The sequence below is a fragment of the Gopherus flavomarginatus genome, chromosome 10 (assembly GCF_025201925.1).
Source record: "Gopherus flavomarginatus isolate rGopFla2 chromosome 10, rGopFla2.mat.asm, whole genome shotgun sequence".
NCBI lineage: Eukaryota > Metazoa > Chordata > Testudines > Testudinidae > Gopherus > Gopherus flavomarginatus.
This window is the reverse complement of record NC_066626.1, coordinates 32843598-32859594: the sequence shown is the minus strand read 5'-3', so window position 1 is coordinate 32859594 and position 15997 is coordinate 32843598. Positions and strand designations below refer to the sequence as shown.

The window sequence follows — 15997 nt, the reverse complement described above, 5'->3', positions numbered from 1 at the left end:
AAGTCCTGCACAACTGACAGATGTGAAGACCAATACCTTGTGACCAAACTGGTACAATAAGAAATCCAGGAATGGTAGAAATTTTTAGTTTTCTAGTCTTTGTAGAGTGGAAGGGTTTGAACTTAAAAATTATGACATTCTTATTTATTAAAATTAATATTAATAATAATTAATAATCTGGTACTGCAGTAGTGCCCAACAGCCCCAGTGAAGAACCAGAACTATATTGCACTAGGCAGTGTACAAATGCAGAACAAAAAGATGAACTCTGCTCCAAACAGCTTAACAAAGTATTAAGGCAGTAGACAACAGGGTGATACAAAGACAAGAAGAAACAATGAGGCAGCAGTGGTCATCATGACAAACAGCGAGCTCGGCTCACCAGCTCTCTAACCAGGGTCAAGACTTTTGTAGGCATTACGGCAAAAGAGAGTTTTTACAGAGGGATTTGGAAGAGGACATTCTTATACAGTGTCTGGTTTCTAAAATATATTAGTTACAATTTACAAGTTCCAAGTCCTGTAAGGTTTGATTCTTAGCATTACCAGGGGGCCTACCTTTAAAATAAAATAAAATATGTCAAAAATATTTTTAAAAACTCTGACACATTTGTGAGATGCCACAGTTGTTCTTTAAAATGTCAAGCGTATATAGAATCTGTATTTAGTGTGGTTCAAAGGCTTTCATAGCCTTGGATAATGTGGCTGCTTCCAGCTGGGGCTGATGAAGCCTTTTTGAATTGATATATTCTCCATCAATTTACAGAAGTGCCATCTCATCCAAAATAAATGTTGTTTCATGGGTTCCATTAGGATGTGTTTTAAATATGACAGGTTCAAAATATGTATGTCACAAACTGTATGGACAAACTCATTCATGCCACTGCCTAATAAAATGTGATCCGTTGTGTTTTCCATTAGGTTACCACAAATATCACCTGGGGCATTCAACCACAGCCCATGCCAGTGCCAGTCTGGGTTATAATTTTGGCTGTCCTAGCAGGATTATTGCTCCTGGCTGTTCTAGTCTTTGTAATGTACAGGGTAAGCATTATACTTTGGGGGCGGGGAGGGGGGTTCCATTACTGACGTATTACTGCAAATGAGACTAGTAATTTTCTCCTAAACAGTCTGAATATGTTGATCTATTGGGTAAACTGCAGAGTCCATCCATTCATTCTAGGTTGTTGAGCAGGGGAGGAGTTGCAATAAGGATTGGTGTTTGTGGGAGGATTGGGCTGTTGTTTGGCTGTTTCCTTTTTCAGTTAGTATTTCCTGGTTTTAGAGGATGAGCTGAAACTAGGGAGTAGGGAGGAAAACCCAAGTGACTGAATAGTTAGTTGGTTTAAGCTCACACAATGAAAAATGCCTTGTAGATGGGATGACTGTCACTTTCCAAATATGTGTGATTTCTCCAAATTACAGATGGGGTTCTTCAAACGTGTGCGACCTCCTCAGGAAGAACAAGAAAGAGAACAGCTGCAACCCCATGAAAATGGCGAAGGGACGTCAGAAGCTTAAAAAGAGTTTTATCTGTGTAACATACTGAAACTGTAAAAATGCCAGCATCTTGGTTACAAATTTGGATTTCCCTCTTAAGGAACAGACACTCCACAACTGCACTACTGCTGATGTCTTTTGGCATTGGGAATAGCCTTAACTACAGATTAAAAGCAATATATTTAATTCATCCCTCGTATTAATCATGTTAATAGATGTGACTAATGCATATGCACTGATTTGGATGTCAAAAACATACATGATATTTAGTTCCATGATTTTGCTAATCTAATTTCAGAGACAGTCTTCTGATGCACAGACTAGTGTTGTACGAACTGCTACATAGATTTCACTTACGCTCCGTAAACCAGAAGTTCCCATAGTTAATTGCTAGATTTAGTATGTTCTCTGTTGATGGACATTTACATTCAGACACTAATTTTCAAGCTCTCAGTGGCTAGATGCACAAAATGAGTATAGCTTGTTTTACAAGTCTGCCTTGATTGCAAAGCTTTTCTGTCCTTAGACTGTATGTAGGCTGATGATTTCCCCAAAAAGAGTATACATGGGAACATTCAGCAGGATCATTCCCATTTGCCTTCTCTTCTGCATGTTGGTAGCCCTTTCTGTAGGGAGTTGCGGGTCAGCTGCTTCCATGGGACCATTTCTCCTCCCCTCTCCCACTCCTCTTGATTTCATAGATGGTGCTTCACAGGTCTTAGTCTGCATTTTTAACCCAATATAATTACACTGATATCAACCCTAGTGTGGATGATGTTATATCAGTATAAAGATTCTTTCTGCTAGGATAGCTTAGTACCCTCCCAAACATATATAAACTATACCAGTATAAATTCCTTTATGCCAATGTAACTGTGTCCACACTAAGCCCACGTCCAGACTACCCCGCCGTATCGGCGGGTTAAAATCGATTGCTCGGGGATCGATATATCGCGTCTAGTCTAGACGCGATATATCGATCCCGGAGCGCGCTTACATCGATTCTGGAACTCCATCAACCCGAACGGAGTTCCGGAATTGACACGGAGAGCCGCGGACATCGATCCCGCGCCGTCTGGACGGGTGAGTAATTCGATCTTAGATATTCGACTTCAGCTACGTTATTCATGTAGCTGAAGTTGCGAATCTAAGATCGATTTTCCTCCCCTAATTTGGACGAGGCCTTAGGGTACGTCCAGACTACCTGCCGTATCGGCGGGTAGCGATCGATTTTTCGGGGATTGATATATCGCGTCTCATCTAGACGCGATATATCGATCCCTGAACGCACTCCCGTCGACTCCGGAACTCCACCGGAGCGAACGACGGTAGCAAAGTCAACACGGGGAGCTGCGGACATCGATTCCGTGCCGTGAGGACCCAAGATAAATAGATCTAAGATACTTCGACTTCAGGCACGCTATTCACGTAGCTAAAGTTGCGTATCTTAGATCGATACCCCCCCTAGTGTAGACCAGCCCTAATGGTATTATGCTACTTAAATATACTAGGATAGTTGAACTGATGCAACTTTTGTATTTGACAAGCTCTAAGAGTAACAGCAAAGACAGAACGCTTTGGCATGTATTCCAGGTTGCTTAGGGCAGCATCTCCACTATGAGTACCCCAATGACCAGAGAACCTTTTTGCTGCAAGTTGTCTGAAATTAATAGCTTGTTTAAACTTTCATTTCTGCCTCATGTCTGGTTTTTTGAAAACCAGGACTGATTTTCACTCTTCATTGCATTCTTCTTAGCTGAGCCATTATTCTTCTGAGTTATTACTAAGAAAGTCCAAAGTTAGTAAGGAGTTAATATGTATATTGGGCACCTTGCTTTTTTATCCATTTACATATTGTTTTAGACAGCTGTTTAAGTGAAATTAGTTTATAATGGAAATCCTGGCCTCACTGCAGTAATGGATTTTACCCACCGCCTTTAATTTTATAGTATTGTTATTGTAATCATAGAGGGAGGAATCAGGACCCAAGCCATTAGGGACATGTCTACCAGGCGTCTGGGGGCAAGCCTCTCACCCTGGATCCACAGAGTTGCTCTAGTGAGGCTTATGCTGGCACTCAAAAAATAGATGTTTTGATGTTGCATCATGGTCCAGAACTCAGGCCCTCAAGCCCATCTCACCCCACCCTGGCTTAAGAATCCAACCTCTAACCTTACCCGTCTACACAGCTGTTTTCAGAGTGCTTGTGCAAACCCTGCAAATCTGAGTCTTTGGACCCAGGCTGGGAGGCTGGGTCCCAGATGCAGAGTAGACATACCCTAGATAGCCTTGTTGTATGAGTTTTAAGATGAGACAGGAGTGATTTTTTTATTAAATTCGGCTTCAATTGAGGCTTGATCCTGCAGTTATACTGCACACGTGATTCCCATTGACGTTAGTGGGAAATCTGCACACAAGGACCATTGGATTCTTTGGGTCTAGTCTGAAACTTAGGCTATGCCTAGAAGTTGAAGAGACTGTCAGCAGAGAGAACATGGCTCTGATTCTGCAAACACGTATGTGCTTAAAGCACGTGAGTAGCCACAGTGATTTGGAATCAGCAGGAGAATTCACGTATCTAAGGATGAGCACAGGACTGAGGCCATCACAGGGAGACAGAAAAGCACGAGAAAGCTCAGCTCATCTGGGAGAGGTGTTAATGTTAGCATTAACTACCTCCTGATCAGGTCAGGAAAAGCTTGTTATTTCTTGGCATTTAGGGTACAAAGGTATAATTTCAGCACCACTGCTTTAACTATTGAAACATCCATTTGTACTAAGTTGCATAAAGTAAGATTTCTTGAAATTATTTGTATTTCTTATATTCTACTAAAGAATAACAGCAAATAATTGCCTCCCCTCTTTGATTAAAATTCCTGTACATCCATTAATCTCCAGTTTCATTGTTAGAAAACAGTAACATAGCTGCAGTGTTCAGGTTACATCATAACTGCAACTGGACACGCAGCCCCCAATTCAGGACAGCACATATGCACAGGCTTAAAGTTAAGCATGTGCTTAACGGATATTTTGAACAGGTATGCTTTCCTGAATAGAGGTCTTTGTTTTTACAATCTAGATTTGGCAATAAGATGATTATAGAATTTATATTTTCTACTGTCATAATAGTTTTCATAGTGGCCTGCAAGTGCTACTTGTATTCTTATAACAAGTGTTTGATAATGTTCACTTTTTTATAAAGAAAATGTGATATTTTTGTATGCAATGAATGCCCCTGAATCAAGTGCTGTGCATAAAATACGAATAGCAGATAACTTATTTAGTCCTCTTTTCAGATAAACTCATTTCATAAGTCCAGATTCATGTATATGCACTAAAAACTTGTGAAATTATTTAGCCTAAGAGGGCAATTAAAAAAATCTAGATCTTTTATGAATTTATATATCTACTCCAACTTGCATTATTGCAGCATTTCATGATGTATCTTAAAAAGTTAAGATTTATATTGAGAACTGTATATTGTCTGGTACCATACTTTGACAAGATTCATGAGGTGTAAGGATGTAGTCTTTCAAGAAACACTACTAAAGTTCAGTAGTAGATATATTATTGTTAAGCACAAGTGGGAAGCCAAACTTTAGATATTTATATCAAAAGTCAAAATCTTTTAGAAATGTTCACAAATGTCTATATTAGGCTTGTAGTTCTATCCTTTAAATTTATGATTGACGAAACGATTTTGGTACTTTTTATACTTTTAAAGAAAATCTGCTACTGTATTTCCTTCCTTTACTAAACATTTTTTATCTCTTTATGTATAGATAAGATTTAAATCCAAACCGTGATTTTTAGTATTATTCCTAAAATTGTGTCCAGCCTTGAATACTCATAACCTTGTTAAAATGGACTTTCATAGATATCTTTTGAAAGTATTTCAGCTGGAACTAGGGGATTCTTGGTGCTTTTGAAATGTTCACTTTATTAATACATCGCTATGAAAGTGTAGAGCTTTACACAGCAAAAAATGCATTAAAGAAGCTTTCTTAGGAGTATCCGCTGCTATTTCAGAGGGGTTAAAAGAGATTTTGACCATTCTGGGGGGAAGGGGGAGAGGAGGAGAGGAGAGATCTTGTTTTAGAACCAGTGCTCATGCCAGAGGGAGCTATGGGGTATCACTACTGAGCACTACCAAATCGCATCAGAGAGCAGTATTAGCGTGGATAAAATCTAGTCAACTCTGTTTTACTGCAGAGTGGGGCCTGTTCCAAAATCCTGTGAAGTCAGCTTTCAGTTGGGCTGCTCATGTACAATGCAGCTGTCTGTGAATGGGAAAGAATTGAAGTTTATGTAATAGGAAAATGGCAGCCCAGAATAAATGGGTAGGTAGAATGTGCACTGACCTTGTCACTTTCTTGGGGTGATAAGGGCTTCTTTCACTTGTTGACACAAGAGCTGAGAAAAAAAAAAAAAAGGTTTGTGCATTGTGTACTCCTACCACAAAGAAATATAACCTTTTGTTCCTTTTAGGATCTAATCCTGGGAGATGCTGAGTTCTTGCAATTTCTTGGGATCTGAACTTTTTGGTACTCAGTCCCTAGTTTTTAGTTCTCAAGTGCAATATAACATTATAATCAGACTTAATTCACTGCCAAGTCATTTTTAAGTTTAATAGGCCTAACCTAAAACGTCATGTAGCATTTGTTGACTTACAGGAGTCAATACTTTTAAAAACCTTTTACAAAACAAATGTATTAAATGGAGTTGATACATGAATGCTGTAGAAAGTGTTTTGATCACCCACATTGGGTCAGACATAATGAGTATATATTCTAAAGTTTATCAGTTGCTAACTCATTGGTTTGGGTTAATGAGATTTGGTACAATGTTTTTCTTTAAATCCACTGTGGAAAATTTGACTAGTGACTGTACAATAATATATTTGAGTCTGTAGTGCTACTACTGTTTCATATATTTGTGCCTCTTATTTCAGTGTCATTTTTTTCCAAAAGATATTGGAAACTTTTTAATAATAGCAAAGGAAATCTAAGTTTAAATGCATTGTCCTTGTAAAAATATTTTACATTAAGGTTGAATACCTTGACCCTTGACTTTTGCAAAATAAAGATTTAACGTAACATTAGAAACTGCAATGAAAATATTAGTTGAGTGGCCCTTTCTGATCCATAAAGGAAACTTACTTGTTATGACAATTCTGTTTTGAAAATGTAAAATTTAATTTTTCATTTTATAAGACCATTTTGCATGCATTTTGCTAGTGCATTAAATTAATACAATGTTGTCTGCACAAGCAGAAAATTAACTTACTAACAAGACTGCCACAAATTTGGGCAACTAGTGTTCCTAGCTATTTGATAAATATATTCATGAAGTATTTTCAAAAGTTACAAAATTGTTTAAAGGGGCCTTATGGAACATTTAAAGAGAGTAATATTTATTTTCAGCCACCTTATTTTTTTTTAAAAATATAAATCGCACAAATTGTGTATTGCAGCAGGAAGAACTGCATTAGCATCAGATATGGCTAGCAAACCTTTCTTATTTTCCTTTAAAGTCAATTTTTAATCCCAGAAATCCACTGACACCTTACAAATTAAAATGATTTCATTGGGTTATATTTGTATAGCTCTGTATTTGATTTTAGATATAATTTAAAATATTCATGATTGGATAAACAGATTTTCAAAATCTGATTGTAAATGTTAGATTGATTTTTATTAGAATTTTGGAATAAAATACCTCAATAAAAAAATCTTCTCTGAATTATTTCAAAGGAATATGCACTTTAAAAAGATTCTATAAAATAGTCAGTAGAAAAGTTCCAGAGTAGCTGCTTGCAGCCCACAAGGATTCATTGAGTATTAAAAGGTGCACATAACACAGATGTCACTTTCTCAGCTGACGTTGCACTTGCAACAAGGGGATTTGTTACTACAGTAAGGGAAAAGAGAAGCTGGTTGCAATCTTATTTTCTCTCATTACTGGATGACAAACATCTTGCAACATATCTCAATATCAAAGTTATATCTGCAAGGGTTCCATGGTCGTCATTTTATTGACGGAAAACAGTCACTTTTTATCCTTTTCTTAAATGTGTAAAGTTACCAAGGGAAATTGCTGGGAACGAGTGTTTAATTTTCTAGTTGCACATATTAGGACAATTTCTTGGATTGTTTTCAGATTAACAACTGTATTCATCTTTATATTCTGGGTGATTGTAAATATTTTGCTGGACAAAATAATAAAGGGGTGCATATTATTTTCTTTTGACTGAATATATGTTTACTTAGGAAGTAGAGCTAGCTGAAATTTTTCAAAAGTGTGCGTGTGCGTGCTGGTTTTTCAATGAACGATAGAAATTCAGTGGAAACTTTTGGCATTTTTCAATCGGCTCTATAAGAAACAGTATCTGCACACAGGTTGTGTGTCTATAGAAAACACTGTGCATACAGCTCAGATGGTCAGGTTGCACCTTTGCACCTAATTCTGCATAGATTTATGCATGTGCTTCCCTTTACACACTGAGTAGCACTATTGTCAGGGCTTTAATGTTCCCTCAGTTCTGCTGCTTTTGAAGACCATGACATAATACAGAGGTCGGCAGCCTTTCAGAAGTGCTGTGCTGAGTCTTCATTTATTCACTCTAAGGTTTTGTGTGCCAGTAATATGTTAATGTTTTTAGACAAGTTATTTTCTATAACTCTATAATATATAACTAAACTATTGTTGTGTGAAAAGTAAATAAGGTTTTTAAAATGTTTGAGAAGCTTCATTTAAAATTAAATTAAAATGCAGAGCCCCCCAGACCGGTGGCCAGGACCTGGGCAGTGTAAGTGCCACTGAAAATCAGCTTGCATTCTGCCTTTGGCACGTGTGCCATAGGTTGCCTACCCCTGACATAATACATGTTGACTGCAGTGAAATAAGAGTGAGTGCTCCTGACTAATATCAAATTACCAAAACAAATAGTGGGTTGGATACTAACTGGAGAAAAACATAAAAGGAGACTAAGAAAGATGTGCAAAATTTGTTTACAATATTGAAGTCAATCTGTAGCTACCTAAGGTGTCATGGTTGTTAATATGCTCCATATGACACCTCCTGGCAACAGCAGGAACATAAATGAGGTCTTTGGCTCCACAATCATAGCTACTGCATATATTCTGAGCTAAAGAAAAACTGCTTTTAGTTAGTGGAGACAGGACACTGAACAACATGGACCATGGTCTGACCCAACATATGGCAGCTGACATGTAGCCACCATTTTTATCCTGTGAGTCAAAGACCAAAATGAGGGGCCACCATTAAAACAGCATAGAAAACCTCTCTCTACATCTTCACATCCAGGAAGTGTTTGAGGGTATGTCTACACTACCAAATTAGGTCGCTTTTATAGAAGTTGATTTTTTTATAAATCGATTTTATACAGTTGATTGTGTGTGTCCCCACTAATCGCATTAAGTCGGCGGAGTGCATCCACAGTACCGAGACTAGTGTCGACTTATGGAGCATTACACTGTGGTAGCTATTCCACAGTTCCTGCAGTCTCCGCTGCCCACTGGAATTCTGAGCTGATCTCCCAATGCCTGATGGGGCAAAAACATAGTTGCGGGTTGTTTTGGGTACGTCGCCAGGCCTGCCTCCCTTCCTCCATGAAAGCAACAACAATCGTTTCTCGCCTTTTTTCCATGCAGACGCCATACCACGGCAAGCGTGCAGCCCGCTCAGCTCAGCCGCCACTGTTGTGTCCTGGGTGCTGCAGGCAGCAAACGGTGCAGTAGAACTGCAAACTGTCATCATCGAACGACCGCTTCCGCTGCCACTCTGCTCTCCTGCAGATGCCATACCACAGCAAGCATGGAGCCTGTTCAGATCACCGCGGCAGTTATGCGCACTGTAAATACCACACGCATTATCCTGCAGTATATACAGCAACAGAAACTTCAAAAGCAGGCGAGGAGGTGACAGCAGCGCGGTGATGAGGACATGGACACAGACTCCTCTCAAAGCACAGGCCCTAGCAATTTGGACATCATGATGGTAATGGAGCAGGTTCATGCCGTGGAATGCCAATCCTGGGCCTGGGAAACAAGCAGAGACTGGTGGGACTGCATAGTTTTGCAGGTCTGGGATGATTCCCAGTGGCTGCAAAACTTTTGCATGTATAAGGGCACAAATCAAAGTTTCATGGAACTTTGATTTGGTTTCCCCTGCCCTGAAGTGCAAGAATATTAAGATGAGAGCAGCCCTCACAGTTCACAAGCTAGTGGCAATAGCCCTCTGGAAGTTCGCAACGCCAGAGTTACCGGGCAGTCAGGAATCAATTTGGAGTGGGTAAATCTACTGTGGGGGCTGCTGTGATCCAGGTAGCCAACGTGATCACTCAGCTGTTGCTATCAAGGGTAGTGACTCTGGGAAATGTGCAGGTCATAGTGGATGGCTTTTCTGCAATGGGATTCCCTAACTGCAGTGGAGCAACAGGGATATGGGTTCCGTCTATCTTGGGACCGGAGCACCAAGGCAGCCAGTACATAAACTACAAGGGGTACTTTTCAATGGTGCTGCAAGCACTAGTGGATCACAAGGGACATTTCACCAACATCAACGTGGGATGGCCGGAAAAGGTACGACACTCACATCTTCAACTCTGTTCTCTTTCAAAAGCTGCAGCAAGGGACTTACTTTCCAGACCAGAAACTAACCATTAGGGATGTTGAAATGCCTATAGTTATCCTTGGGGACCCCGCCTACCCCTTAATGCCATGGCTCATGAAGCCATACACAGGCACCCTGGACAGTAGTCAGGAGCTGCTCAACTATAGGCTGAGCAAGTGCAGAATGGTGGTAGAATGTGCATTTGGATGTTTAAAAGTGCTTTGGTGCAGTTTACTAACTTGGTTAGACCGCAGTGAAACCAATATTCCCATCATTATTACTGCTTGCTGTGTGCTCCACAATACATGAGAATAAGGGGGAAACATTTATGGCGGGGTGGGAGATTGAGGCAAATTTCCTGGCCCCTGATTAGGTGCAGCCAGACATCAGGGCGGTTAGAAGAGCACAGCATGGTGCGCTGCGCATCAGAGAAGCTCTGAAAACCAGTTTCATGACTGGCTAGGCTACGGTGTGAAAGTTCTGTTTGTTTCTCCTTGATGAAAACCTGCCCCCTTGGTTCATGCTACTTCCCTGTAAGCCAACCACCCTTCCCTCCCCCCTTTGATCACCACTTTGAGAGGCAATGAAGTCATTAAAAGCAGCAGAGAGTCCTGAGGCACCTTATAGACTAACAGACATATTGGAGCATGAGCTTTCATGGGTGAATACCCACTTCATCAGTTGCATCTAACAAAGTGGGTATTCACCCACGAAAGCTCATGCTGCAATATGTCTGTTAGTCTATAAGGTGCCTCAGGACTCTCTGCTGCTTTTACAGATCCAGACTAACACAGCTACCCCTCTCATAATAAATTCATTGTTTCAAGTTCATGCATTCTTTATTAATTCTTCATACAAATGGGGGGATAACCGCCAAGATAGCCCAGGAAAGATGGGGGGAGGAGGGAAGCACTAGGTGGAGTGGTGGAGAAGGGGAGGACAAGGCGCACTGCACTTCAAAACTTATTGTAAATGCCAGTTTTCTGTTGCTTGGGCAATCCTCTGGGGTAGAGTGGTTGGGTGTCTGGAGGCCCCCCTACCGTGTTCTTGGGTGTCTGGGTGAGGAGGCTATGGAACTTGGGGAGGAGGGCAGTTGGTTACAAAGGGGCTGAAGCAGCGGTCTGTGCTCCTGCTGCCTTTCCTGCACCTCAGCCATACGCCGGAGCACATCAGTTTGATCCTCCAGTAGCCTCAGCATTGCTTTCTGCCTCCTCTCATCATGCTGACACCACGTATCATCTTGATCCTGCCACTTCTCCTCTTGCTCCTGCCACCTGTCCTCGGTTCATTTTGTGCTTTCCTGCACTCTGACAGTGTCTGCCTCCATGCATTCTGCTGGGCTCTTTCAGTGTGGGAGGACTGCATGAGGTCAGAGAACATTTCATCGTGAGTGTGGTTTTTTCGCCTTCTAATCTTCGCCAGCCTCTGAGATGGAGATAATAGGGGGAGCGTTGAAACATTTGTAGCTACAGGAGGAAAAAAAGGGAGAGTAGTATTTAAAAAGACACATTTTAGAGAACAATGGGTAGAGTCTTTAACAGTGGACATTAAATAGCCTCTTATATTGAGGGCCTGCTGGTTTGGTGTGAGAGATCACACATGCAGGGCTGGCGGGCAACAGAATTCAGCTTGCAGGCAGACATGGTAAGCCAGTCTTTTGGCTTCTTTAACCTCCATAACATGTGGGAATGGTTTCAAACAGCAGCGCCCTCATTTCTCATACCAAACACCCGGTGGGTTGGCCATTTAAAAGGAGGGGTTGCAGTTTTCGGGTTAACATGCAGCACAAACCCAACTAAGTCCCTTCCTCACACCCAATTCTCTGGGATGAACGCTTCACCCCTCCCCCAACCGTGTAGCTAACAGCAGGGATGATTTCTGTTCAGCCATAGGCAAACAGACCAGCAGGAACAGCCACCTCTGAATGTTCACTTAATAAAATTGCCCTGTTTCAACCAGGTGACCATGAACAATATCACTCCCCTCATCATCATCTTCCTCATCCTCAAAATCCACATCCCTGTTGTGTGAGAATCCATTGACTGAGTCCACGCACAGGGGTGGGGTAGTGGTAGGGGCCTCCCCTAGAATGGCATGCAGCTCATCATAGAAGTGACTCTGACCTAGAGCAGCCATTTGCCTCTCTGGTTCTTTGGTAGGCTTGCCTCCATGCCTTAAGTTTCATGTGGCACTGCTGCGGGTCTCTGTTATAACCTCTGTCCTTCATGCCCTTAGAGATTTTTTCAAATATTTAAGCATATCCTCTTTTGGAATGGAGTTCTGATAGCATGGATTCCTCTCCCCATACAGCAGTCAGATCCATTTCAGCAATCAGATTCCGTTCAGTCCATGCTGGAGCTCTTTTACGATTCTGGGACTCCAGGGTCACCTCTGCTGATGAGATCTGCACAGTCACCTCTGAGCTCACCACACTGGCCAAACAGGAAATGAAATTCAAAAGTTTGTGGGGTTTTTCCTGTCTACCTGGCCAGTGCATCTGAGTTGAGAGTGCTGTCTAGAGTGGTCACAATGGAGCACTCTGGGATAGCTCCCGGAGGCCAATACCATCAAACTGTGCCCACACTACCCCAAATTTGACCCAGCAAAGTCAATTTCAGCGCTAATCCCCTCATCAGGGAGGAGTAGAGAAATCGATTTGAAGAGCCCTTTAAGTTGACAAAAATGGCTTTGTTGTATGGATGGGTGCAGGGTTAAATTGATCTAACACTGCTAAATTTGACCTAAACTTGTAGTGTAGACCAGGGCTAAATCTTGCCACATCTTCTTCCTTCAGAATATCTGTAAAATCTTTGCCTTCCCCCTAGTATAGACACAGCTACATTTTTACCCAGGCCCTAAAGTTGTGTTTCATCTACTGCAACCTCTTGTAGACTGATGAATTACTATCAGGTCTGAAATTTAAGTAGTAGATGGAGAGCTCTGAAGACTGCAGGAGCTACTCCCTAAAAGGGACTGCCAGACATAATACCTCAGAGAAAAGAAGTATTCAGGTAAGCGAAACAAATTTTTTATTATTGCTTTCATATCCTTACAAGCTTGGTTTAAAAAAAGATAAGTCTGATACAATTTTTTTTGTAAATGAACAATTGTAGATATGCCAGAGGTAGTCCTACCTCAATGATTTGCCTTAATACAATATTATTCCCCTTTGGAAGTCATAATCACAACCATTTTTGTTTTTCAGCATTCATTTCATATTTTTGTACATAACTAATAATTGCATATTAGTAAACCAAAACCTTAGTTTAAAAAGTTTAAGGTGGAGAGTGGGTCCAACCAATACCCACAATAACTTATTTAAAAAAAATCAATACTTTTTAAAGACCAAATATTAGAGCTACTTAAAAATCCAAATATTAGAACATTTGGAAATGAACTCTTAAGGGATCCAACCATTTCCCCAGGTCCATATAATCTTTCATCATTCATCAGCTCAAAGGGGGAAGCAGGTAGCAGATAGAGCTAGAAAGTCTTTTATAGACTCATGTTGCTCATCTTTACATCACTATATGCAGGGATGCCATATTTAATCCAACCATTCACGAGGAAAGGTGAAAAATCATGAGATCCTAAGGGAGAAGACTAAGGTGCAGAGAGATGCACATTTTTTCCCATGCCTGCTCAGCTGGATTCAGCAAGTAGTTATTAGTGGGGGCTTCATTATATTAGACTAGAGCATGAGATCTGGAGAGTCTATTTTCCATGTCCAAAAGGGGTGGCATTAAACCATCAGCGTCCCTGGTTAAAATTAAATTAGATTTTTGTTCCTTCAAACCTTCATCTCTATGAAATCATTACTGATGACAATGAATTAATTACACTGTTCTGTAGAGAATGACATTAAAGTAATTAAATAAGGAAAAGTAAATTAGATTTTGAAAATTCTTTTAGTTTTGATAACACAAAGATTTTTAACCTGATCATTCCCTTTTAGGTTTGGAAAATCTTTCACTGTTGTACAATTGTGCAAATATTTCTCTCTTCCTCTTAGTCCCCAACTATGGACGTTTCTGAGATAAGGACATGTCCATATCTCCCTACAACCTACTATATTTGGCTAATCTGTTTATTGAAGGCGAAATAATAATAATTGTAAAATTATAGTATGGCCTTTAAAAAAAACAAACTGCATTCACAGTTCAGAATTACTTTTTTGGTGAAATTTTAAGATAAAATGTAATGTATAAACTTTGGAAAGCACTGATCTTGTCCATACAATGGGTAAAATTCTAGCATCACTGAAGTTAATGGCAAAACTCCCATTCATCTCAATAGGGCCGGGACTTCACCCCATTCCTTTTTCTAATGTGGACTGCAGGCAAATGGACAGTTGCGCCCCACACATTTCCAGCAGCCCACCTACCTGCAGTGAACTGCAGGATTGGGAACCATAATTTATTAATTTCAACACAAACTCCAAATTGCACTTGTATACATTTCCACTAGAATCCTGCAAACATGAACATGTCTTAACTTTAAGCATGTGACTAGCTCAATTGAAACCGATGGGACTATTCACATGCTTAAAGTTAAGAGCTGTGTTTGCAGTATCAAGGCCTTTGGGGTTTCAAGTGGTGTAGCTACCTTGCTTGCTGGCCACCAATGGCTGAGCGTAAGCTATTCCAGAGTTTAGACGAGGCCTAGTACAACTGTAAATTTCTGCATTCCATAAAATATGTGCACTAGAAATGGGTTAGTTGATAGACTCTGTTTTTTAGATAATACTTTTAGGTAGTTAATACTTAGTCCTACCTTCAGTGCAGGGTACTGTACACCAAGGTCCCTGGAGGTCCCTTCCAGTCCTACAATTCAATGATTACTAAGACTAAAATGTAAGTGCTTAGCATTAAGTGCCAAAAAAAAATCTCTTAATTGTACCAGATGCTGTATAACGCATATGATCTAGAAATCAGGAGGGAGGAAATAACTGGGATAGATGTAACTTTATTAGTAAAGACTTTCCCTGTTCCCAACCTGAAGTTTTCAAAAATCATGAGCCTGGTCTGAAAATCATGAGATGTGTTTTTAAAACAGTAATACAGTTTTTTGTTTTTATTTCCCTTCTATTTTCTGTATGTTTTGGATACACTCCCGACCCTCCCCCTACACATACACGCGCTCATAAGGACTAGAAAAAAATGTAAATTGGAGTTGAGATTCTCACTTAATCTCGTGATTCCAGGAGCCCAGACTTTAAGACCATCACGCAGCTCCACCAGGCTTGCTTAAAAGCAAAAGACTTAGCACAGCGGGGGCTGAGTGTGCCTGGGTTAGAGCTCAGCAGGTCCCAGTGAGGGGGAGTAACGGGGTGTGTGTGGAGGGGGAAGACTGAGGGTCTCCGTAAGCGTTAAGCTGAGTGGAGATGAGCTCAGAGGCCGAGGCCAGGCCCAGGGTTGCCCCCCCCCCATTTGGGGTTTAACAGAGGCGGGGCAGCTATTAACTAACGCTTGTGGTTTAGCAGCGTGAGGGAATCCACAGCATCACTACATTGCAAGGGGCCAGCGCAGTCACCCCCTTGCGCCCCAGCTACCCCCTGGAGCGGCTGTTTCAGCACCTCCCCCGCTTGCTTTGACGCGCCAGGGCTGGAGCAGGACCCTGGCACCTACGCCCCGGTTCCCGCCAGACTTTGCCCAGCTTCCGCCGCCCGGCGAGCACCTGCGGGGGCTGGGGCGCGCCGGGCTCCCCGCCTTCCCCTCCGTCACGTGTGTCTGTGCAGGGGGCGCGGGCCGCCTCCCGCCCCGCCATCCTCCTCCGGCAGCCGCCGCAGCCGGGCGGGCAGCAGGGAGCTGCCGGCCCCCGCCTCCGCCGCCTCGCCCGCAATATGCCTCCGCTGCCCGCTGGCC

At 41.5% G+C, this 15997-nt stretch overlaps 1 protein-coding gene across 1 annotated transcript in view; it reads left to right on the top strand.

The window, feature by feature from the left end:
* The window catches only part of ITGAV (integrin subunit alpha V), a 76387-nt gene extending 74702 nt beyond the window's left edge, over positions 1 to 1685 (top strand). Inside the window, exons 29-30 of the mRNA XM_050916402.1 lie at positions 921 to 1043; positions 1425 to 1685. Coding sequence (XP_050772359.1) covers positions 921 to 1043; positions 1425 to 1520 — 219 coding nt within the window. The 3' untranslated portion in view covers positions 1521 to 1685. The remainder of the gene's footprint in view (positions 1 to 920; positions 1044 to 1424) is intronic.
* The last annotated feature ends 14312 nt before the right edge of the window (positions 1686 to 15997 follow it).